At 52.1% G+C, this 23,679-nt stretch overlaps 1 protein-coding gene across 1 annotated transcript in view; it reads right to left on the bottom strand.

Annotated features, from left to right (window-relative positions):
• POLA1 (DNA polymerase alpha 1, catalytic subunit) overlaps positions 1-23,679 on the bottom strand; it is a 2,033,948-nt gene that overhangs the window by 127,896 nt on the left and 1,882,373 nt on the right. The window contains exon 35 of the mRNA XM_086934515.1: positions 17,399-17,515. Coding sequence (XP_086790641.1) covers positions 17,399-17,515 — 117 coding nt within the window. The remainder of the gene's footprint in view (positions 1-17,398; positions 17,516-23,679) is intronic.

Here is a 23,679-nt window from a genome sequence, read left to right as displayed (position 1 = left end):
GAAAACAGGATACATTTAAAAAAATATATATATGTTTTGGTGTCATTTTTTAAAGGCAGGTAGTGGTCACTGGGACTACTGCCTGCCCTTAAAAAATATTTTTGGAGCTAGACACAATGCTAGAGCTAGACAAAAATATTTTTAGAGCTGGACACAAAGTTAGAGCTAGACACAATGGGGAAGGGGTCCCTTGGGGACCCCTTCCCATTTGCGACTCCATTACCACCCTCTTGAAGTGGGTGGTAATTTGCGAGTGTTTGGCGACTGCAATTGCGGTAAAAACATTGATAAATGGATAGGTACTCGCTATTTGGAAGGGAACGCCCCTTCCTAATAGCGAGTTGCAAAACACTATTTTGCAAGTCGCAATTTTTTGCGACTCTCAAAATAGCGTTTGTATATTGACCATGTAGGTTTTTGCATGCGCAAACGGGTCGCATACACATTTGCGCATGCACAAACTGGTCAACCATCTGGACCTTGGTGGCTAGAGCATGATTCAGTCATAGTCCGAGGAACTATAAAATGAAAGCATGTGACTTGAAGTGGCAGAAGTCCTTTCTCAGGGTAGTCGAAATTTCACAGATCAACCAAAACCTAGACCTAAATCGCAATATTAAAACATAGGATGCGGAGCTACAAAACAGTTTCCATTAATCAGAAAGACTATGACTGAAACATATGGAAAAATATTTGCTAAAAACAGCCATCTTCCTGTGTCGCATCTCACTGATGTAATGCATCACTGTAGTCTTGTGCACTTAGACTAGACTATTTTCGGATAGGTGGCACGCAGGGCCAAACAAACCACTTTAGTCGAGAAGAGAAATCTAGCCTGGATTCTTACTGTGAAAAACACTCACTGACCTGGTTAACAACTTTCTATGTCCAAAAAACGTTTCTATCTCTATCATAACCTGCAAATTTCAACTTTAAAGGTCCACCACTGCCCAACCAAACGTATGCAGGTAATTCTAAAACATTCAAGATGGGTTCTCACCCAAGACTACCAAAGCAAATTTTGTTCCGTTAATTTCAATTGCTGCAGCAACTGTCTTTGAAAATCCAACCATTTTAGGGGACAGGCTGGGTGAAGGGTGGTATAGGTAAGCACTACTGAAAATTATCTTATCACAGCCGCTTCCTACTGGGTTTGACCTTCTTACCCAGATGAATAAGTTACTTACCTTCGGTAATGATATATCTGTAAGAAACATTAGTTAGTGATAGATTCCTTACCTTAGAATTAACCCCAGGCTTCAGACACAAAGTTTTCGTCAGTAGTACCACTACGTGTTGGAAGGTGGCGTTATGCGGCTCCGCGTCTGTCAATGGCGTCGTGGTCGCAGAGATGACATTGCGGCAGCTACCTAGGAGGCGCCCTCGCGCGCCGACGCACAAGTTACTATTTGAGTAACGATATATCTGTAAGAGACATTAGTTAGTGATAGATTCCTTACCTTAGAATATCCCAAGGCGTCAGAATGGATCCGGAAATTTTTGCGTAGCAGTACCCTTGCGCGTCGGTAGGCATCGTCTGCGGCTCCGCGTCCGTCGTCAGCGCCGTGATAACGTCGTCTGAGTACTTAGACGCCGCCTCCGCGTGCTGACGTCAGTTCTTAGACACAGCTTTTCCGCGCCAGAAACGCAGAGCTATGCTAAAAAACAACACTGGTGCCTTGAAACTAGGGTCCTGAAAGGGGATGACCTTAACCCTAGATATCGGTTCGCAGAACGGGGAGGATGGGTGGGTCGGTAAGGAATCTATCACTGACTAATGTCTCTTACAGATATATTGTTACACAAGTAGTAACTTGTGCATCTGAAAGAGACACGTTAGTGATAGATTCCTTACCTTAGAATAGATACCACAGCAATACCAACCCCGGTGGTGGGTCTGCGAACCAATAATCACACCAGAAAGTCCTGGAGGATGGAACCGCCAAAGAAGCCATCCCTCCGGACTTGGCTGTCCAGGCAATAATGTCTTGCAAACGTGTGCAGCGAGGCCCACGTAGCTGCCTGGCAAATGTCCTACAAGGGCACTCCTCGGCACAGGGCAGTAGTAGTCGCTGTGGCCCGAGTGGAATGAGCCCTCAGTCCAACAGGGGTTCCTTCTTAGCCAAGGAGTAGCACGCCTGGATACACAAGATGATCCACCGCGAGATCGTCTGCTTGTGTACCGCCTTTCCCTTCTTGGCGCCCTCGTAAACAACAAAGAGTTGGTCATCCACCCTGAACTGGCGTGTGCGATCTAGATAGTAAGAGAGCGCACGTTTTGGGTCCAGACGGTGGAGCCTCTCTTCCTCTCTCGAGGGATGCGGAGGCGGAAAGAAGGTGCGCAAGGTGATGGATTGCCTGATGTGGAAGGCTGTGACTACCTTGGGCAGGAAAGAGGGCCTTGTCTGCAACACAACCTTGTCCGGATGGACCGAAAGGAAAGGAGGTTTACAGGATAGAGCCTGGAGCTCACTCGCTCTCCTGGCAGAGGTGATGGCTACCAGGAAGGCAGTCTTCAAAGTAAGAAGGCAGAGAGGACAGTTGTGAAGTGGCTCGAAAGGAGCGCACATCAGATAAGTAAGAACCAAGTTCAAGTCCCACTGAGGCATCACAAAGGGCACAGGAGGGAACGTATGTGTGATGCCTTTCAAGAATCGATTAACAATAGGGGACTTGAACAAAGAAGGTTTATCAGGCAGCCTCAAAAAGGCTTAAAGAGCAGAAAGATAGCCCTTGATAGTGCCCAGAGCAGAGCCCTGTTGGGCAAGAGAAAGAAGAAAGAGAAGAACCTCAGAAAGAGGGGCAGAGAGAGGATCCAAAGCCTTTGCTGTGCACCATGCCACAAATCTGTTCCACCTGCAGGCGTATACCGACTTTGTGGAGGGACGCCTGGCTGCCAGAATGATGTTACAGACTTCAGGAGGCAAGTCAAATGGCTTCAACTGTCGCCGCTCAATCTCCAAGCATGGAGGTGGAGACTGGACAGGTTCGGGTGGAGGACCGTCCCCTGCTGCTGCGACAGAAGGTCCTCCCGAAGACGCAGACGAACGGGGGATTGACTGACATACTGAGTAGTTCGGGATACCAGTACCTTCGTGCCCAGTCCGGAGCCACAAGGATGACTTGTGCCCGGTCGCGCTTGATCTTCTTCAGCACTCTGGGCAGAAGTGGTATAGGTGGAAAGGCGTACAACAGACCGCAACTCCAATCGTGACGAAAAGTGTCTCCGAGCGAGTGCCGCCTTGGAAATTCCAACACGCAGAACTGATGACATTGCGCGTTCTCTTCGGTGGCGAATAGATCTAACCAAGGCTCTCCCCACTGCTGAAAGAGGCCCTGTAGGAGAGTAGGGTCTGCAATCCTATGGTCACCCCAGATTTTTGCTTTTTGCTTCACTGGTTTACGACTTTCCCTGGCTGTGGGCCTGCTAATCAGACCCACAGCCTAGCTGTTCTTTCTCTAAATTGACATCCATTTACTTTAGGTGCATTTACCAATTGGTATTGGGTCACTCTTTTAAGTCCTTGTACAGTGTACCATAGGTACCCAGGTTTAGGAGAGTAGGGTCCGCTATCCTATGGTCACCCCAATTTTTGCTTTTTGCTTCACTGGTTTTTGATTTACTGAGGCTGTGGGCGTGCTAATCAGACCCCCAGCCTCCTGTTCTCTCTCTAAATTCACATACATGTACTATAGGTACATAACCCAATTGGAAATGGACTCCTTGTCAGCCCCTGTACCATGCACTATAGGTGCTCAGGGCATAGGTGCCACCAAGGCCTACCAGGGGCTGCAGCATAGCTTTTGCCACCCCTGGCTGGTTCTTAAATTGACAACTGGCTGATCACACAGCTGGGGCAAGTGGGTGTAATCACCCCTTGCTTACATATAGTATACCTATATCTAAACCTATATCTGGACACATATAAACCTGTGAGACACTCCTATGGAAGGCCTTATCAATCCTGGAGGCAGAGTGCGTGGTTTAATGTGAGATGGTGCTCTGGCATGAGCTGAGCCTGTCTGCAGCTGTCGGGAACAACTCCCTAAGCTGATCCGGGATAATGCCATACCATATACTATTAAGTGCATTATAATCCTCGCGGTTATATAGCAACTTTGGTTTGGCTTTATCAAAACACGTCGTGTAAGGAGTCATACCATTTGGAATACTATCTGTGAGAAGTTGGCCTGATATATAGTGTTCACTATTCTAGTGAGCACTTTGCATCAGTCCAAACAACCCTTATGGTGATTGGTTGTAAGTCAACCTTATAGACCAGCTATCCTAGTAGCGTGGATACGAGCAGTCTTCGGGCTAAACTCTAGAGGGCGTGCTAAGCCAGCTGTTATACCATCACATATACCCCTTGAACACCAAGTGAAAGGACACCACACAAGTGTTATGAAAATAAACAGTGTATTTATTTAGAACACAACAGCCCTGTACTCTTTATGAGGACAGGGTACTAAGCACACAACAAAACTCTTACGAAAATACTTTAAGTTGCACAATTTACACAAATGCCCGAGGGGCACGAAAAACCCTATACTATGGAAGTGGAATTCAAAATTACTAGCAGGTAAGTACTGTACTAATAGGCTTTGGAATCGCTAGGACTACGTTACTGAACCTTCAGATTACAAGTAGGAGGCCTAGGGGACTCTGGTGCAGAGTGTGCACTCTCACGCGGGATGCGGGACAAAGTCTATGGGAGCTAGTAAAGGCAAAGTTAGTGTTCTCGGGCGAACCCGATAAGGTAGATCAAAACGACAGTGGATCCTGACCCTTGGATAGTGAGGCTATGCTGGGGCACCGAAATGCCGAAGTTACCTAGCCCAGGGGCTGCAGCTGCATATGTCTCAAAAGACGTCGTGAATCCTCGTAGACGAACCACGAGCCTGAAGAAAGGAGTTGCTGGCAGGCGACCAGTGAAGATAGTTCGAGTTGATCCAAGCCTGGATCGAAGATGGATGACACCTGAATGCAGAGAGGACCAAGTTCGTGAATACTAGCCAGTAGTCAGGTGGCACCAGGAGGGCACCGGATGGTAGTCACCTCGACTAGGTGAGTGGGCGACGCTGTGCTCTGCAGATCTCACGGACCAGGAGGCGTTGTCGGCGACCAGGATGGAGGTGCGAGCTGTCCCACGATGGATGATGCTGTTGACGTCGCTGGACCCAGGATTGGGGCAACAAGTCTTGGCAAATTCAAGCCCACGCGGTGGACTCAAAATGGCGTCTGGAGTGGACCAGGAGGCTCCGGGGTGCTCCTCTTTTGGAAGGGAGCAAGGGCCAGTCTGGAGCAACCAGACCAGCAGCAGTGATGTCGTCGGGCGTCGTTAAGAAGGCCACAAGCCAGTGGGCTAGTAGCCAAACAACGCGGTGAGCAGCAAAAAGCAGAAGGGCCCCACGCAGATCGTGGAGATGCTAGGAGGCTGGACTTCGGTGCTGGAGCTGCTCAGGGTCGGGGCTTCTCGGACCCCAAAGCACTCACCAGAGGATCCCTCGGCGGTCGTGCTGGATAGAAGTCGTGCAGTTCTGATGATGGCCGGTCCCTCGAGGTCTCGTCGCACCTACGGTTCTCAGCTTAGCTGTAGAGGTAGGTAGAGGTCAGAGGTGCCAGGGAAGCCGGGTCTCGTCGTGCTGGTCGGTCGGATTCCTGAGGAAGGACGTGCAGCAAACCGCAGAGTTCTTAGATGGTGCCTGCGGATGCAGGGTGATTACTCCTTAGCCACAAGGGAGAAATCTTGAGAAGAAGTCGAGAGTTCCTTTCTTAGAAAGTAGTTTCTTGATTCAAAGATGATCCAATTTGGAAGGGTCCCCGCTCCTGCCTTTATCCTAAAGAAAGGGGTGGGTACGCGACTAGGTCCTGCCCTAGGGGTGGGACCAGGAAGGGGGGTGGTTACACCCCTCTCCCATGCCGGACTTTCCCCAGGCCAGGGGCTGGTGTGCCCCTGGAACTGGTTCTAGCCGGCAGATGCGTAGTGAGCACCGGGGTGCCACTTGCAGTCACCTTCCTGTAAAGCCCTGCCTACCCAGGATACACAAAACCCTGTCTGGGATGGTGCTAGCACCGCCCCTGACAGGAAACCCTTTGTCCAAGCTCCCCTTGCTGGAAGGACTCCCAGCTGCAAGGGGTCAGACTCGTGTCTGTGGTGGCAGCATCCATTTTGTGATGCTGAGGCTTGAGTTAACTTTAACCGGGGTTCACAGTTACATACATGTCGTGTCCCTCTAGAAGGGTGGAATGCTTACCCCGTCGCCAGAATTGGCGAGGGGTTAGTATTCCAATTCGTATGACACCTTACTCGACATGTTTTGATAAAGCAATACCAAAGATAGCATTTAACCGCGAGGATTATAATGCACTTAAGAGTATATGGTATGCGTTATCATGGAACAGCTATTAGGACTTGGTTCCGCAAGCTGCAAACGGGCTCAGCTCATGCCAGAGCACCATTTCACACGATTCCAAGCACTCTGCCTTCAGGATTGTCAAGGCCTGCCATAGGAGTGACTGATAGGAATCCGTGTGTCCATTTTTAGGGTTAGATATAGGTATACTATATCTAAAGCAAAGGGTGATTACACCACCGTGCCCCAGCTGTCGTGCAGCCAGTTGTGTCAGATTTAGATGGCCATCCAGGGGTGGCATAATACATGCTTCAGCCCCTGGTAGGCCCTGGGTACACCTATGCCCTGAGTTACAGGGTCTGATAAGGTGGCCCAGTACCACTTGGAAATGTACCTAAGGTACATGGAATCCATTTTAGAGAGCGAGCAGTGGGCCTGGGGTCCTGAATAGCAGGGCCCCAGGTCAACTAAGTCAGAAAACCAGCAAAACACCAGGAAAAAAGTCAGGGGTAACCATAGTCAGGTATCTACCTTCCTACACTATCCCCTCGATAGTCCTGTCGACGAGGATAGCATTCCACCCCTCTAGAGGGAGAAGACATGTTACTTTACTGAAACGCGGTTGATTTTTAAAAGAGCCTCAGATCCACAAAATGGATGCTTCTACCACAGACACAAGTCTGACCTCCTGCTGCTGACCGAAACTCAGCAGAGGAGGCCTGGACAAAGGCTTTCCTGTCGCAGGGAGGTGTTACACCACCCCAGACAGGAGATAGTGGATTGTAGCACGGAGGTTTGAAAGAAACCAGACACTGCCTGGGGAGCACAAGGCTTCCCCTTGCATAATCCGGCCAAACCGGTTCTGGGGCACACCAGCCCCAGTCCCAGCGCGGCCTGGATCAAAAGGAAAGGGGTGTATCCACCCCCTTCCTGGGTCCCACCCATAGGAGGGGACCTAGCAGGTAATCCAGCCCCCTAGATTGGTATAAGAATGGGAGCAGTGCCAACGCACTCAGATTATCCTGATGAAACATTTGAAACGAAACTCTGGACCCTTCGACATCCTACTCGACGTAGAAGACTGAAGAATCTCCCTTGTGGTCAAGGAGTGACCACCCTGTGCAAACAGGCACCATCCAGCACCTCGACTTTGTTACAGTTACCGCCGGAACTCAAGCGACAGAGATTGACGAGATCAAGCTTGCCTGTCTTCTTACAGCCCGATCCACAGTCCCTGCAGAGCTGAGACCCCTGGAGGCGACCGGAAGCGTGGGGCACGCCATCTTGAAAAGACCACGAGACGCTGACCGTGCAGCCCACGAGTGACCCTCGAAGCTGTGCACCGGGGTTTGAGAAGCCCCAGCCCTGAGCCACTTTTGCACCGAAGCTCACCCCTCTACACTCGACGAGTGCTGCGTGGGGCCCTTCTGCTTTCTTTGGCTCAACGCGTTGGCCCGGGCACTTGCCAGCTGGCTTGTGGCCCCTGTGCCGACGAAAACTGAAATACGACTTGTGATTCTGGTTTCTCCAGACTTGCACCCGCTCCTCTGAAAAGGAGCACCTGCTCTGACCCTCCTGGTCCGAGTGAGAAGCAATCTTCCAGTCCTGCGTGGATTGCTCTTGCCAAGTGTTGTTTGCTCCGATCTTGAAGCCGACAGCGCCGACGGTGAGAGCCTGCGTGGGACAGCTCGTGACCCGCTCCTGGACGTCGCAGATGCCCCAGAGCCCACGTGGCAGCGGAGAGAAGCTCCTCGACAACCACCTGATTGCGCCCGACATTGCCTGGTTCCGTCCTGGTTCCACCCTGGTCACTGCTGAGTGACCCAGACTCTGTCCCCTCTGCTTTCAGGTACTCTACAACTCTGATCCACCCTTGGATCACACCGGACACTTCTCCTTCACATCGCCTGCAGCATCTTCAGCTTCAAGCACCAACAACCTGCGTGACGAAACCCGACGCCACTTCGACCCTAAGCACCCGCTTCCTGTGGGTAAGGTAACTCAGCAACGCCGGTGTTCCCACACTGGTACACACCTCTAGGGTCTGTGTCTAAAGTTTTGTCCTTCTAGGTTCAGCGGAAGTATCCTTAAACTCTATTTGTATAACTTTTACGCACCATTGAATTTGCATTGGTGCATGCCTGTGCTTTAAGCGCTGCACCCGAATCCCGCGGGCTTTTCCCGACTTCAGTATTGCTTGTCACGACTTCTCCAAGCGATTCCCTAGGCCCTAGGCCTAACCACTGTTCGATTGGTATCTCTTATACCACTTTCTTAATATATGGTTTAAGTGGCCACCCGCCCTCATCCATAATTGTGCAACTTTCTTATGTTATACTGTGCTTTTGATTCAACGCTTGTGCCCCTTTGCTCATAAAGAGTACTGGGGATTATTTTAGTAATAAACACATATATTTTTATTATATATACTTGTGTGGTGTCCTTTCATTTGGTATTACAGGATTGTGATTGGTAAAAGTGCTCGCTTAACACGACCTCTTGAGTTTAGCCTTTAAGGCTGCTTAGTCCATGCTACCACTAGGATAGCTTGTCTAATAAGGTTGACTTACAACCAGACACCATAAGGGATTGTTTGGACTGATACAAGGTGGTTCCAGAATTGGAAACATCATATATCAGGCCAACTTCTCACACTAGGGCATAAGTGAACCCAAGGCCTATCAGGGGCTGCAGCATGTATTATGCCACCCCTGGCTGGCCATCCAAATCCGACAACTGGCTGATCAATCAGCTGGTGCAAGGTGGTGTAATCACCCTTTGCTTTAGATATAGTATACCTATATCTAAACCTAAAATGGACACATATCCTCCTATAAGTCACTCCTATGGAAGGCCTTAAAAATCCTGGAGGCAGAGTGCTTGGAATTATGTGAGATGGTGCTCTAGCATGAGCTGAGCCTGTCTGCAGCTTTCGGAACCAAGTCCTTTAGCTGTTTCCATGATAACGCTATACCATATACTCTTAAGTGCATTATAATCCTCGCGGTTATTGCTAACTTTGGCATAGCATTATCAAAACATGTCGAGTAAGGTGTCATACGAATTGGAATACTACCCCCTCGCCAATTCTGGCGACGGTGGTAGCATTCCACCCTTCTAGAGGGACACAACATGTATGTAACTGTGAACCCCCGTTAAAGTTAACTCGAGCCTCAGCATCACAAAATGGATGCTGCCACCACAGACACAAGTCTGACCTCCTGCTGCTGGGAGTCCTTCCAGCGAGGGAGGCCTGGACAAAGGGTTTCCTGCCTTGGGAGGTGCTAGCACCACCCCAGACAGGATTTTGTGTATTAGGTAGGACAGGCCTGAAAGGAATGAGACATGCCTGGGGCACACAAGGTGCCCTGTGCATACACCAGTTCAAACCAGTTGCTGGGGTACTCCAGCCCCAGCTCTGGCGCGAAACCGGACAAAGGATAGGGGGTGTAACCACCCCCCTTCCTGGTCCCACCCGTAGGAGGGACCTAGTCATAGAACAGCCCCCTTTAGGAGAATAAAGGTAGGAGCTGGTCCCATTCCAAATTAGATTAATCCTGATTTGAAAGTACAAGAAGAAACTCTGGACTTTGACGTTCTGCTCCACAGAAGACTGAAGTAATCTCCCTTGTGGCCAAGGAGTGACCACCCTGCACAAGCAGGCACCATCAAGCGTTCCAGCGGTTCACTTTGTCGTCTTCCCTGGTGGATCCAGACTTCAGAGCCCGACGAGACCCGGACTTCCCAGACCTCTCCGACCTCTACCTACATCTGCAGCACAGCTGAGATCCGTGGGTGCGACGAGACACATGGGACCGGCCAACTTGAAGAAACTGCACTTCGCTTCCAGCACGACTTCAGAGGCATCCTCGAGAAAGTGCTTTGGGGATTGAGAAGCCCCAGCCCCGAGCAGCTCCTGCACAGAAGATCAGCCCTCCAGCATCCACGAGATCTGCGTGGGGCCCGTTTGCTTGATTGCTGCTCGACGCGTTGTCTGGTCACTTGCCGGCTGGCTAGTGGCCTCCTAGATGACGATCCACGACATCTACACCGCTGGTCTGGTTGCTCCAGACTGGCTCTTGCTTCCCTGCAAAGGAGAAGCACCCCGGACCCTCCTGGTCCGCACCAGACGTCTTTTCCACTCACCGCGTGGGTTGCCTTTGCCAAGGCCTGTAGACGCCGAATGCGGAACCAACACCGCCGACAGCGAGAGCCTGCGTGGGACAGCTTGTGCCTCCATCCTACACCTAATCGCGATGACAGCATCTGGTTTCTTCCTGGTTCCACCCCAGTCACTGGCTAGTGACTGTGAACATTGTCCCCTCTGCTTTCAGGTCTTCATCTTGCTTAATGCACCCTTGGATCACTCCGGACAGCTTCCTCCTGGTCGCCTGCAGCATCTTTCTTCAAGGCTCCATAGACTTCAACGCAGAAACCCAACACAGTTTGACACCTATGCACCCGCAGCCCGTGGGTGAGGTAACAAGAGCATTTCGGTGCTCAAGGGTAGATTGACTCTCCTAGTGTCCAGATTTCCAGTCGTTTTAGTCCTAGCTAGTCAGAACTGTCTATTACTTACCTTTTCTAAATTTGTACTGTCCATTGACTTTGTTATGCATCTTGCGTGTGAGTTCACACTCTGCACACGCATCCCGTGGGCCTCCTATTACTTACCTAAGGTTAGGGTAGTGTAGTCCCAGCGATCCTACAACCTCTGGACAGCTCCATTCCTTCTTTCGATTTCCTTATACCACTTGTTTATTATATGGTTTCTCGTGCCCCTAGGGCACCATTGTAACTCGTGCAACTTAAACATATTTTTCCAGAGAGTCTTGTCATGTGCTTAGCCCTCTGATCTCATAAAGAGTTCAGAGGTGTTAGTAATTAATAAATATATTGTTTATTTTCATAACAACCTGCGTGGTGCCCTTTCACTTGGTATTCAAGGGGTTATATGTGGTAAAACAGCTGGCTTCACATGCCAAAAGAGTTTAGCCTAAGACTGCTTCGTCCATGCTACCATTAGGATAGCTGGTCTATAAGGTTGACTTACAACCAATCACCATAAGGGTTGTTTGGACTGATACAAGGTGATCACTAGAACTAGTGAGCATCATATATCAGGCCAACTTCTCACATGCACCATGCCACAAATGTGTTCCATCGGCAGGCGTATACCGTTTTTTTGGTGGGACGCCTGGCTGCCAGAATGACATTACAGACTTCGGGAGGAAGGTCGAAAGCCGTCAACTGTTGCCGCTCAATCTCCACGCATGGAGGTGGAGGCTGGACAGGTTTGGGTGAAGGACCGTCCCCTGCTGCTGTGATAGAAGAACCTCCTGTAGAGGCAGACGGATCGGGAGATCGATGCTCAAGCTGAGTAGCTCAGGATACCATACTCTTCGAGCCCAGTCCGGAGCCACAAGAATGACTTGGGCCTAGTCGCGCCTGATCTTCATCACTCTGGGCAGAAGTGGTATAGGCAGAAAAGCCTACAGTAGACCTCAACTCCACTCGAGACGAAAAGCGTCTCAGAGCGAGTGCTGCCTTGGAAATTTCAACGTGCAGAACTGATGACATTGCGCATTCTCCTCGATGGCGAATAGATCTCACCAAGGCTCTCCCCACTGCAGAAAGAGACCTTGCACCACGTCCGAGTTCAGACGCCATTCCTGATCCATCATGCACCGGCGGCTGAGTTCGTCCGCCCTGGCGTTCAGAGAACCAGCCAGGTGTTGAACCACCAAGGTAATGCCATGATGTTCCAGCCATGTCCAGAAGCACAAAGCCTCCTGACATAGGGTCCACGGCCCCACCCCACCCTGTTTGTTGCAACGTACAGGGCGGGCATGTGGTGGTGATGTCCGTTAACACCTGCACCACATCTCCCCGCACAGAGGGAAGGAATGCCTTCAGTGCAAGACTGATCGCCCGCAGCTTCAGAAGGTTGATATGGAGACGGGACTCCGCCAGAGACCAGAGGTCTCTGATCTCCGCCTCTCCCAAGTGGCCTCCCCATCCCAGGAGGGACACATCCGTCACTACTGTGTGCTCCGGTTGGAGAAGGGAGAGGGATCTGCCATTGACTCAATCGCAATTCGAGAGCCACCACTGCAAGCGTCGTGCAGTGCCCTCCGAATATGATCAGACAGGTTGCCCTGATGCTGCACCACTGGAGCTTCAGGTCCCACTGCAGAGCCCGCATATGCCATCTGGCATGTTGCACTAGCAGGATGCAGGAGGCCATCAGGCCCAGGAGCCGAAGGGTCATCCTGACTGAAACCAGGGATAGAGGCTGAAAGATCAGAATCATAGCCTGAATATCCTGGACTCGCTGCTCGGGAGGATAAACCCAAAACTGCGTCGAATCCAGAACTGCTCCGATGAAGGGGAGCTTCTGAGAGGGACTCAGGTGCGACTTCTGCACGTTGATGGAGAACTCCAGCAAATGCAGGTCGGCTGAAGTCTGAAGGTGGGTGACGAATGCCTGGTGCGAGCCCGCCTTCAACAACCAGTCCTCGAGGTAGGGGAAGACTGACACCCCTGAACTGCGTAGATGAGCTGCGACCACAGCCATCACTTTCGTGAAAACCCGAGGGGCGCTAGTAAGGCCTAAGGGGAGCACGGTAAACGGAAAATGCTCCTGGCCTACCACGAACCGCAGGTAACGCCAGTGGGCCGGCAGGACAGGGATGTGAACATACGCAGCCTGCAAGTCCAACGCTACCATCCAGTCTCCAAGGTTGAGGGCAGCCAAGACCTGAGCCAGAGTCAGCATCTTGAACTTCTCCTTCGGGAGGAAGCGATGGACGTCCCCGAGGTCCAAGATAGGACGCAGACCCCCTTTGTCCTTCTTGGGGACCAGAAAGTAGAGGGAATAACCACCACTCCCTATTTCTGGCCCAGGAACGCACTCGATGGCTCCCTTGGCCAGGAGGGCCATGACTTCCTGTCGGAGAAGAACCAAATAATCCCTCACAATGCGTTGGCACTGAGGTAGCATGGCTGAAGGGGGGGGGGGGGTAGAGGGGGGGGGGGGGGACTGTAAGGGAATGGAGTAACCATGGTATATTATCTGCAGCACCCACTTGGCCGATGTAATCTCGCGCCAGTGGGGGAGGTGGTGGCGGATCCTGTCACCCACCGGTGTGGGGTGCTCCCCGAAGCGCAGATTAGGAAGGGTTGGAGGTGGAAGCAGCGGGGGTGGAGGTGGACGGACCCGCAAGCTGGTTCCATGCCCCTGCGGAAACCGTGACCAAGGCCGCGCTGAGGCTGGTTCTGCGCAGGCCTGTAGGAGGGGCGTGCCTGGGTGCCTCTACCTTGGCCACGAAAGGAACGAAAACCAGGAGTGGCAGGGTTCTTAGCAGAAAGACCCAAGGACATGGCCGTAGCCCACGAATCCTTAAATCGCTCCAGTGCACGGTTAGCACTGTCGCCAAACAGGCGGGTGCCATCAAAAGGCATGTCCATGAGTGAGCTCTGGACATCGGGTGGGAACCCAGTTGAACGCAACCAGGCGTAGCGCCACAACGCCACAGTCGTAGAAATCGCCCTGCCCAATGAGTCGGCGGTGTCCAACCCACATCGAATGGCGAACTTCGCCGCATCCTTACCTTCAGCAATCGCCTGAGAAAGGACAGCCCCAAGCTGGCTGAAGAGAACAACAGCTTTCCAAACTGGTCCAGTTTTTTAGAGTCCTAATCTGGTGGGGCCGTGGGAAAGGCACTCTGCGACATCGTGGCCTGAATGACCAGGCTCTCAGGCGTAGGGTGAGCGGTCAAGAAAGCGGGGTCGCCAGGTGCCGGCGTCTGGTGACCTTTTTATCCACCGGAGCCCCCGTGGCTGGCTTTGACCAAGTGCCCAAAGGACCTCTGTAAGGGCGTCATTGAAGGGAAGCGACGGCTCCGACGAAGTAGACGCCGTCTGGAGCATCTCGGTGAGGAGGTTGGTCTTGAGGGTCACTGTGGGGAGGTCAAGGTTGAGGGCCTCAGCAGCCTGACGGAGCACCATCATGTAGGAGGCACCCTCCTCTATCGTAGGCATGGGACAGGCGAAGCCCGGGTCATCATAGACAGAGGTCGCCTGCATCCTCCAAGTCGTCCACCCAATCTTGTTCGGAAACCCATTGCCAAGCAAGCGGGTCCTCGGACCCTTCCCAGTCTTCTTCCGCTTCTGGTGTAGAGGGGGCCTATCGCGGTGGCAGACCCGGAGAAGGAACGAACGGTGTCTGGAACGGCGCCGAGAAAGGCGCTGCCTCCCAATGCAGATCCCAGGTCGGAACAAAATGGTTCTGGAACCGGGGCAAGGGTGGGATAAACGGCGCCCAGTGTGGTACCGAGGATGGAGCAGAGGGTGGTGCCGGAGCCGGCAACGCTGCACCTCGTGGCGCCAGAGCCAGCGGCATAGGATCCTGGTTCTCCGGGGCTGGAGCCAGTGGCGGAGCCGTCGGGCCAACAGGATTTGGACACGGGACCGCGGGGCCCACAAGCCGGGAGCCCGAGGTCTAACAAGGTGGTCCATGGCAGCAAGGAACTCTTCCATCTGTTCGGGAGTCGCCGACGGACCCGGGTAGGGCGGGTAAGCCACAGGACTCCCAGGCTCCAGAGGAGCTGCAGGTGCAAAGCCCCTGTCCCCCCCCCCCCCCCCCAGTCCGCCTCTGAGGAGCGACATGGGGACGGAGGAGAGCGAACATGCTTCTTCGACTTCTTTTTATGGCGTCGCTTACCGGAATCCGAAGGCGAAGACTTTGAGCCCGAGGAGCGACGGCTCCAGTCCCCCGAGCGGCCACTGGACCAGGAGCGGCGATGTGATCAATGCTAGACCTCCAGAAATTTCCAGCACCGCTCCTGTAAGCCTTGGGGACCATGGCTCAACAGTCCCGGGAGCCGTGATTGTTCTCCAGGCAGTAGAGGCAAACATCGTTGGGGTCGACTTATTACGGCGACAGGCCCTACATGACTTAAACCCGACCATCCCTACGTGCACCCGGAGAAAAAGGGGGGGGGAGAGGAGGAGGTTGACAAAAGTCTCAAAATAGCACTCAAAACGTGACTAAGGTACATGCTCAATCCGGATCTGTACTTGCTGTAGCCGAAAAAGAAAGAACTGACGTCAGGGCGCATGGGTGGCGCCTAAGTAGTCTTTGACGTTATCTCGGCGCTTACGACGCCAGCGATGGGCGCAGGACGCCACCTACTGACGCGCAGGGGTACTGCTAAGCAAAACTTTCCGGATCCAGTCTGATGCCTGGGGTTATTCTAAGGTATGGATCTATCATTAACGTGTCTCTTTCAGAGATATATATATATATATACACACAAATATATATATATATATTTTTTTATTGAATGCTTCAGGGTGTTTAAAAGCAGGAAAGAAGCAAACCACATGGCAAGAGGAGGTGGCCAGCCTCACTATTGTCATCATCTTGGTACACAATATCAAGCACCTAAACACAATCCGATTCATATTGAGATATCAGCAAGTGTGCCACTGTAATAACCATGGGGTAGAGGCCTATAAGACGCTTCTTCCAACAATTGTTGTGCCTTGCATTTGAATCTAACTAAAATGGCCCTAGTCTTCAGAAAATTAGGCAAGCCATGCAATGCGTCTTAATTCTGCAGCATTGGTGCTGAAGAAGGCGCCAATGGAATAGCAGCTGGCTAAGACTGGAAAGTGGTTTGGCCTCCTCCACACTAGCATTAAGAGGCATTAAAGAAGGGTCAACCGACCAGTCCCCAGCAGCAGTTGGCCCGTTGAGGTTTTAGAAGTCTCATTAGGCCCTAATGTAAACCAGAGGGAAATTCTTTCTGAGGAAGGCCAGTACTGATCACCTGGGTAACGGTTGCAATTGGCATGGGTCAGTATCAAGGGCAGGAATGGCCGGAAGCACATCCTTGGTCTGACTGCGATGCCAGTATCACTTCCACGAAGTCTGGCTCTGAGATTGACACCGAAGCAGGAACTGGGGGTGAGAACAGAGGACTGGACAACCTACCCCTAGGATGTGATTGGCGCAGAGAAACTGAAGAGTCTTTTCTTCTTTGCCTGCATAATCTCAGAGTTCCTCTCCCTGGACTAGGCCCACCTGAAGGACTTTCCTTTTGAAGGAGAGCCGGAGCAGGACTGGTCATGGGTCCATTGAAGAGGAACTCTGCAGCCTACCTTGGTGCTAATCTGTGGTCTGGGCCACACAGATCTTTGTCTCGAATGCTGTGATTTCATTTGAATGCATATTGCATTTGTACTAGGACTGCGATTCATGCTGCGGTCCAAGACAGAAAGCAGAAGTTGTGCAGTTCAGAAAGTGACATCTGTTTTCCAGCGGAATGGCAACTTTTAAAGGTGGACGATTTTCCTGGAGATAAACCTAACAAGGCTGCCCTTATGCTTCCTTAAGTAATAAAATGTATAAGGAGACAGCTATGGATGGCACGGAAAAAAGGAACAAACATCTATGTGCCAAGATGAAACCCTGCATGAGTCTGAGACGTCATATCCTGGGTGGAATCTGAAGCTGAGAAAGAATGTGGCACCACAGTAGGACCAGGAGAGCTATTGCAAAGCTTTTGGATTCTGTCTGGTACCTGGAGGGGATTCAAAAGGATGAGGAATCTGCATGACTTTAGGTTTTTAGGATTTCACACTTTAGCTTCAGCCTCATTTTGTGTCACACTCCATACTTAAATTCCCTTCATTTTTAAACGACCACATCTTATACAACCTGTTTGTTCTGAATTCTGTATTATTCTTTTCCATTAATATCACCAAGAATTGTTATCTATGCTCCGTGGTTTTGGTTCAATTTGTCAAGTGTTTATTATGTTCAGTCTAATAGATCTTGCTCAACTTTAGGTATTCTGTATAGCGCACTGATATATTTTGGTTAAGCTACGCTACATGAAAATGTATACAGACATCAGAATAGAAATAACTTTCATAATTAACCACTGGTTAATATTCATACTCTAATACACTGTATTAAAGTAAAGTAAAATCAGTAATCCAGCTCATCCTGCATGTATAAAAATGCACAAACCTCAGGCCGCAGAGTTGCCTTCATACAGGTCTGGCAGATTGGACCGTTCCGTGAGAAGCTGAGAGGAAGTCTACGGGTTCTGTTCTGGCAAGTTTGTTCCTCGCAAATTAACCAAGCCTAGAAAAAGAAATTACCTATGGGTTAACTTGTCATGCAAAAAATAGACCCAAACAAATATCATGAGACATTCTTGATGTGATTTAACAAAATAATTACTGCTACGGATATGTGTCCTCAGCCCTATTAACCCCGGGTAAAAAAGTGCAAGATTTTTAAATATCTCATTCCCATATACAAAATATACCGTGCTTAATTTGTAATTTAAAAAGGGCCAGGGGTCCTTCTAGGAAGACCACAGCAGCCTGCACCACCCAAACCCTCCCAGCGCTGCCAATGGCAGCACCAACATAACACCTAACAATGCACGCCTAAAAGTGTGACAATTCCGTTTATTTAAGGCCACATAAATAATGGCATGAGAGGCCGATGTACGAGTTACTTAACTCCTGTAATAGTGTATCTGGTAGAGACTATTTTAGCCGCAGATTCCTTCACATACAATTATCCCCAGGCGTGAGACTGGACCCAGAAAACTTTTAGCCACAGCATACTTGCGTACCAGGGGGGTGGGGTGGGGGGGAGGGGGGAGAGGAGGGGGCGGCATCACGTGACTCCGCCTAAGCGTCGTCCACGTGCGTGACGTCAGTGAGGTCACATAAGTCCCACACTGGCACGCCTACGTTAGTTTTCTTCGGATAACTTTTCCGTGCCACAACGCGGAGCCAGCAGAGAAACTGTGGAAGCATGGGAACAGTGTGCTAAAAAGAAAAAGGAATGGTGAGGAAGAAAACCATAAGGAGCAGTGCCAACACTGCAGTACCCAAAAGCAGGGAAAGGAGAAAGAACAGAGCACAGCCCTGAGCAGTCACCCTGCCAGTCATGAAAACAGTACCAACCTTAAGAAAAGGAACCTATGCAAAATGTCATGACAACATGCAGCGAGACTACAACCCCAACCAAGACCCATGAAGGGAAACCAGTTCCAAGACAAACAGGGAACAACAGACCTCCAAGGCAACTCCAGCAAAGAGTGCGACCCCCCCCCCTCCCCACCCCCCAGGGTAGGGCACGGCCAAATGACCCAAGCCCAGAGGGTAGCAGAGGAGCCAGGACCTTCAGAAAACAAGAGGGAGGGAAAGGGAGGAACAAAGGAAGGCCAGCCTCAAACCTGGCGCAACCAGAGCAGAGGAGCCCAGGAGTACTTATAGATCCAGCCTCAACCTTGCAAAGAAGAGGAAGGAACAAAAAGCAAGATAACGGCTTGTCAAAGATGGAAAGAATACACGCACTCAAGTCATCCACCGTGGGGCGAGTGCAGAAGGGCAAACCAAAGGGTCCTCGCAGAACAGGGAGGAAAGGCGGGCTGTGAAGGAATCTGCGGCTAGAATCGTCTATACCAGATACGCCGTTACTGGAGGTAAGTAACTCGTACATCTGATAGAGACTACTAGCAGCAGATCCCTTTCCATAGAATAGATACCCTAGCCATACCCACGGGGAAGGAGGGCCTGCGGAAGGACCCTACCAGCCTGGATATAACAGGGAGGCCCACAGGGGACTAGTCCAATGGACAGGATGGAGAGCCCCGTCCTCCCAGGCAAGGGGAGAACCCCCACAAGTAGAACACTACCGACCCCAAGAGGGATGTGGGTAGAGGAAATGATTTGAAGGAGCCCGTTCACTCAGAACAGAGGAACCAAGGTCAAGGGCAGGGAGGCCGAAGCACTCCACGCCCCTACACGGCAACAGAGCTTCCATCTAATGCCAGGACAAGAAAGAGGCAGAAGAAAAGCCTAGAGGGCCCAATGAAATGAGAGAAAAGAAGGCTAGCCCACCATAGACTGAAAGCAACAGACCAGACAGAGCAGCGCCGGCAGTAATAAACCGCCAGAAGCAGGAAGAAAAGCCCGGAGTCCAGGAAGATCGGGCAGTCAACGCTCGACAAAGGAATAAACACAGAATCATCCCAGCCTCCAGGACAAAAGCAGGAAGGCGAGGAAGTGCCCGGATACACTACTACAAGGTCTCCGCGCACACGACCTAAAGAAGCATCAGCAACATACATAAACGCCATGGAGAGCAGGGGCCCGAAGGCGACCAGAACTCCCTAGCAGAGCGCAAGCTATAGAACAGATACCACTACCCCACATAGGGTAAGTTAAGTCCCAAGACATGGGAACCCTCTTTGGAAGAAACTTCCGCAGCAGAGGAAAAACCTTAAGATCTACGGGAAAAGAAACCCTGCGTAAGGTTGATCAAGCAGCCCAAGAGAAAAACAGAAGGCCTAATCTCAGGGCCAGGTCTGTGCAGACAACTCTAGTAAAAGCACACAGTCAACAAAGGGCCATCCAACAGCCAACGACGCCACAGTCCGAGCAGGGAGGACTCAAGTGGCCATAAAACACACCCCACAGCAAGGGCAACCGGCACAGAAGAACGCCCAGAACCAGATCAACTCAGCAGTCACTTGAGGAGGGGGAAGAAGGAGGTGGAGGAATAAGGAGGCGGAGGAGGACTGAGCCCTGCCAAGAACCTCTGGATGGCGGAGTCTGCCGGGGCATGGAATGACAGGGTGCCATCGAATGGAAGATCTATCAGCCGCTCCCGAACATTTTCAGGGAACACGCCGTCTCGAAGCCAAGCATGGCGGCGGAGGGCCACTGAGGAAGCCATGGCCCGGCCCAGCACCTCCGAGATGTCCAGAGCAGAGCGGAGAATAAACGCCGCTAGCTTCCGGCCATCCAGCTCATGATGCCGTACGTCCACCTGAACAGTCTCTTGTGAAGCGACGGATCCCAAGGACTCAGCCGAGTCTCACAAACAAGAGGAGGCCCTAGTCAACACACAAACGGTGTTAAGGGCCTGCGGGCAGCGCTGGTCGAGGCAAACATGTTGCGCCCCCAAGAGTCCAGCCAGCGGGTCTCCTGGGACGGTGGAGACAACAGTGGCGGCAGGGAGGTAAAAGCAGTCCGCAAAAGTGGACTGGAGGCAGAGGGGTGGAGGGAAAGACACGCCGGGTCACGCGGTGCTGGTGCAGAAGGCGTTGAAGCACCGGATCCCGTGAGGCGGGTCGCCTCCAGGCCCCCATCAGATAAGAAAGGAGCGTACACTCAAAGGGAAGCAATAGCTCCCTCCCACCAGAGCCCTGGTGGAGAACCTCCAAAAGATGGTCCGCTGGGAAATGAGCAACGAGTCACCCATGCGCAGAATACCAACAGCTGTGGACACTGCGTGAGCGAAGGCCGCACCCACCTCCGTAGGGCCCCGCGGTGGAGATAGCAGCTCCTCCGTGGGTGACGGCTGTAAACTAGGGCGGCCGTCCCCGAAGCCGAGCAGGGCGGGCAAAGGCCAGACCTGGAACTTAGAAGGAACCGAAGAGTGGGGGACCTGTTGCTCCTCCGGAGAACACCTTGGCCTCGAGAATGGAGGGGAGCCGCCCTTCGATGACACCTGTGAAAAAGCCACCACAAGGGGGCCCATCTCCAGGGAGGATGACACCAGTAGGCACCCAACCTCCAGAGAAGAGGGAGCGTCTGAAGACGAATCCGCGACTCAGTGCCTGTCTGGTGCCGTAGAATCCGCCGTCAGAGGCAGGTTGTCATCACCATGTGGAGCCGGACAGGGCTCCATCAGGTCAAACACCGCGCCGGGGACCGGAGCGGAGCTGGAGTCGAAGTGGCCAAGGGGCGGCGCCGGAACGACGCAGACTCGACCTCTGACGAGGCAGCCGCCTGCGTGGAGGAACGAGAGGGACCAGGGGAGTGACACGAAGCCCTACGCCGGCCTTAGCCCAGAATGTGACGGAGGTGGCCCGCCGACCCATGCGGTGCTACCAGGGTAGATTCAACCTCCCACTCGCCCTCCGACGAGGCAGCCGCCTGCACGGAGGGATGATATGGGCCCGGAGGAGGACGAGGGGTCCCCATCCAGCCTCGGACAAGAGGGGGTTAAGGTTGGTCTACCGACCCCTGTGGCGCTGGCCGCTCCAGCAGGTGCTGGCGTAGTGGCGGCTTCAGCTCAGCCGTGGAAAAGGCTGCCGCCTGTCCAGAGGGCTGAGCGGGGCTCGGCCCTCTGGACAATAGCACCACTTCCTCCAAGCCTGGAGCCGAGCAAGTCGGCGCCGGATCCGCCAGCGACGCCGCGGAGGGCCCTGCGCAATGCAAGTGATCCGCTGACACCCCAGGAGGGGATGGAGGAGGAGGAGATGCCAGCAAGGTCTGCAAGGCCACCACATGTGTCTCCATCTCGACTCTCTTTCACCGGGAACCGGTGGATAGGAGGACCACACCCGGGCAGCATCACACGCGGATAGCCCACGCCCCCGGGGACAAGCTGCGACACTTACCCACCAGGGTGCGCCGCTCTCTCGACATAAGAGAGGGATGAGGACGCCGATGACAGCCGCTTCTAAAACTGTCTGCAGCGGCTGATTGAGGGGATTAAGCCGACCTTGAAAGACGCGCCAAGAGCAGTTTCATCCGGCGCTCCCGCCGCGACTTCGGCTTTGGCTGTTAGCACGCCTCGCAAACAGTGGTGCCCTGATCTTCCCCTAAACACCACATGCAAATGAGGTGAGGGTCCGTCGCCGACATAAGACGCCGTCACGACAAGCAAGTCTTGAACCCCGAAGGCATTCGCACACTGTTACACCAAAATGTATCACAACCATGAAAGAAAAACGGGGCCCAAAGAGGTCCGAACAGAGAACGTTGCAGGCGGAAAAGGAAAAAACTGACGTAGGCACGCCGGGATTGGGACTTATGTGACCTCACTGACGTCACGTACGACGCTTGGGTGGAGTCGCGTGATGCCGTCCCCCCAGAGCGCAGGGATGCTGAACTTAGAATAGATACCAAAGCCATACCCATGGAGGAGGCGGGTCTGCGATGGAACCCCACCAAGTTCCCGAGAGAACTTAGTCGTCCAGAAGGTGACTAAAACAGCACCGTCAATCAGGGGATGAACCATAGTGAGAACAGTAATGTTAGTGCAGTTAACCACCCGACCATGAAGCTCTAAAGAGAGCGGAAAACAATGGGAGGCAAAGGCACCAGAAGCTGTCAAGAACAGCGCGAAAAAATTCCTTTGTGTATACGGGGTTTGTAAAAGAAAAAAAACAGAGCCAGATTGCCCCTGGCGAAGTGAGTCGATAACTTGAAAAAAGAAGATGAACCATGGAAAAAAGCACTTTGGAACCTGCATGTAGAAGAACCCATACACTAGATATGCTGGAGTAAAAAGGATGATATGAGTTCGCAAGAAGTGGAGCTGAACCGAGGGTTTGAGAGATCTGCCGGATGCAGCGTACCGACTGCAGCAAAGCCTCGAGAGAGAGCAACTGGTATGACAGACATCACGCACCGGCCCAATATGTACAACAGCGAAAAGGCACCCTGTTGAAACCTGTACCAGCAAGACACAAGAGACAGTATTGGCAGGATGCCAACCTACGGCCAGAAGGCGTTAGTAGTACGAAAGCACAAGACACGTCAGGACTTAGAAGGTCTGTCACAACATGTGAAAGAGCCGATGACCAGAAGTCAAGCGCCAAAAAACAAGAGCGAAGACTGGAAGACACTCAAGCATACCGGAAGGTACCTATGCATACCGTGTGGACACTGGAACCACACGAAATAAGCACATGCCTCATGTAGACCAGTATGAACAGTTCAGGTGCGCACAACAGCAAGAAGGCCACGGCCCAAAAAGGGCACCAATAAAGCCGGGCACCACATAAGAGCCGGTAGCACAAACAGACAGGGCCAGAGACCACAGACACCGCATGAAGGAACAGTCTGCACGGATCCGCTGGGCAAGAACACAGAACAGACACCGAGCAGAAAGAAAACGCTGAAAAAGGAAGCGGAACACAACAAGAGTCTAGGATAGGACAACACCTAGGGCAGTAAGTAACAATTGCCCCATGCCTGGGAGGAACGATGATCCCCTGCAAGCTAGAAGAACTAGACACGATAATGGAAATAGTAAGGACAAATGGACATGTCCCAGACCCCAAGAAGCAAGAATTATAAAGAAAACACGCTCCTTGAGAGTGCACCGTGTGAATGTAAGGCAAGGCGTGTAAACACCCATACGGAAACAGTAGGGATTATGGAAATTGTGGTAGGATAAACGGCCAGAAGGAGGCCACGACCACACACAGCAAGAAACAACCTCAACCTGGGGAAGAGACTTTACATCGGTACCGGCGTCGATTGACG

This window comes from Lissotriton vulgaris, chromosome 8, assembly GCF_964263255.1.
Source record: "Lissotriton vulgaris chromosome 8, aLisVul1.2, whole genome shotgun sequence".
NCBI lineage: Eukaryota > Metazoa > Chordata > Amphibia > Caudata > Salamandridae > Lissotriton > Lissotriton vulgaris.
This window is presented reverse-complemented; position numbering and strand designations above follow the sequence as displayed.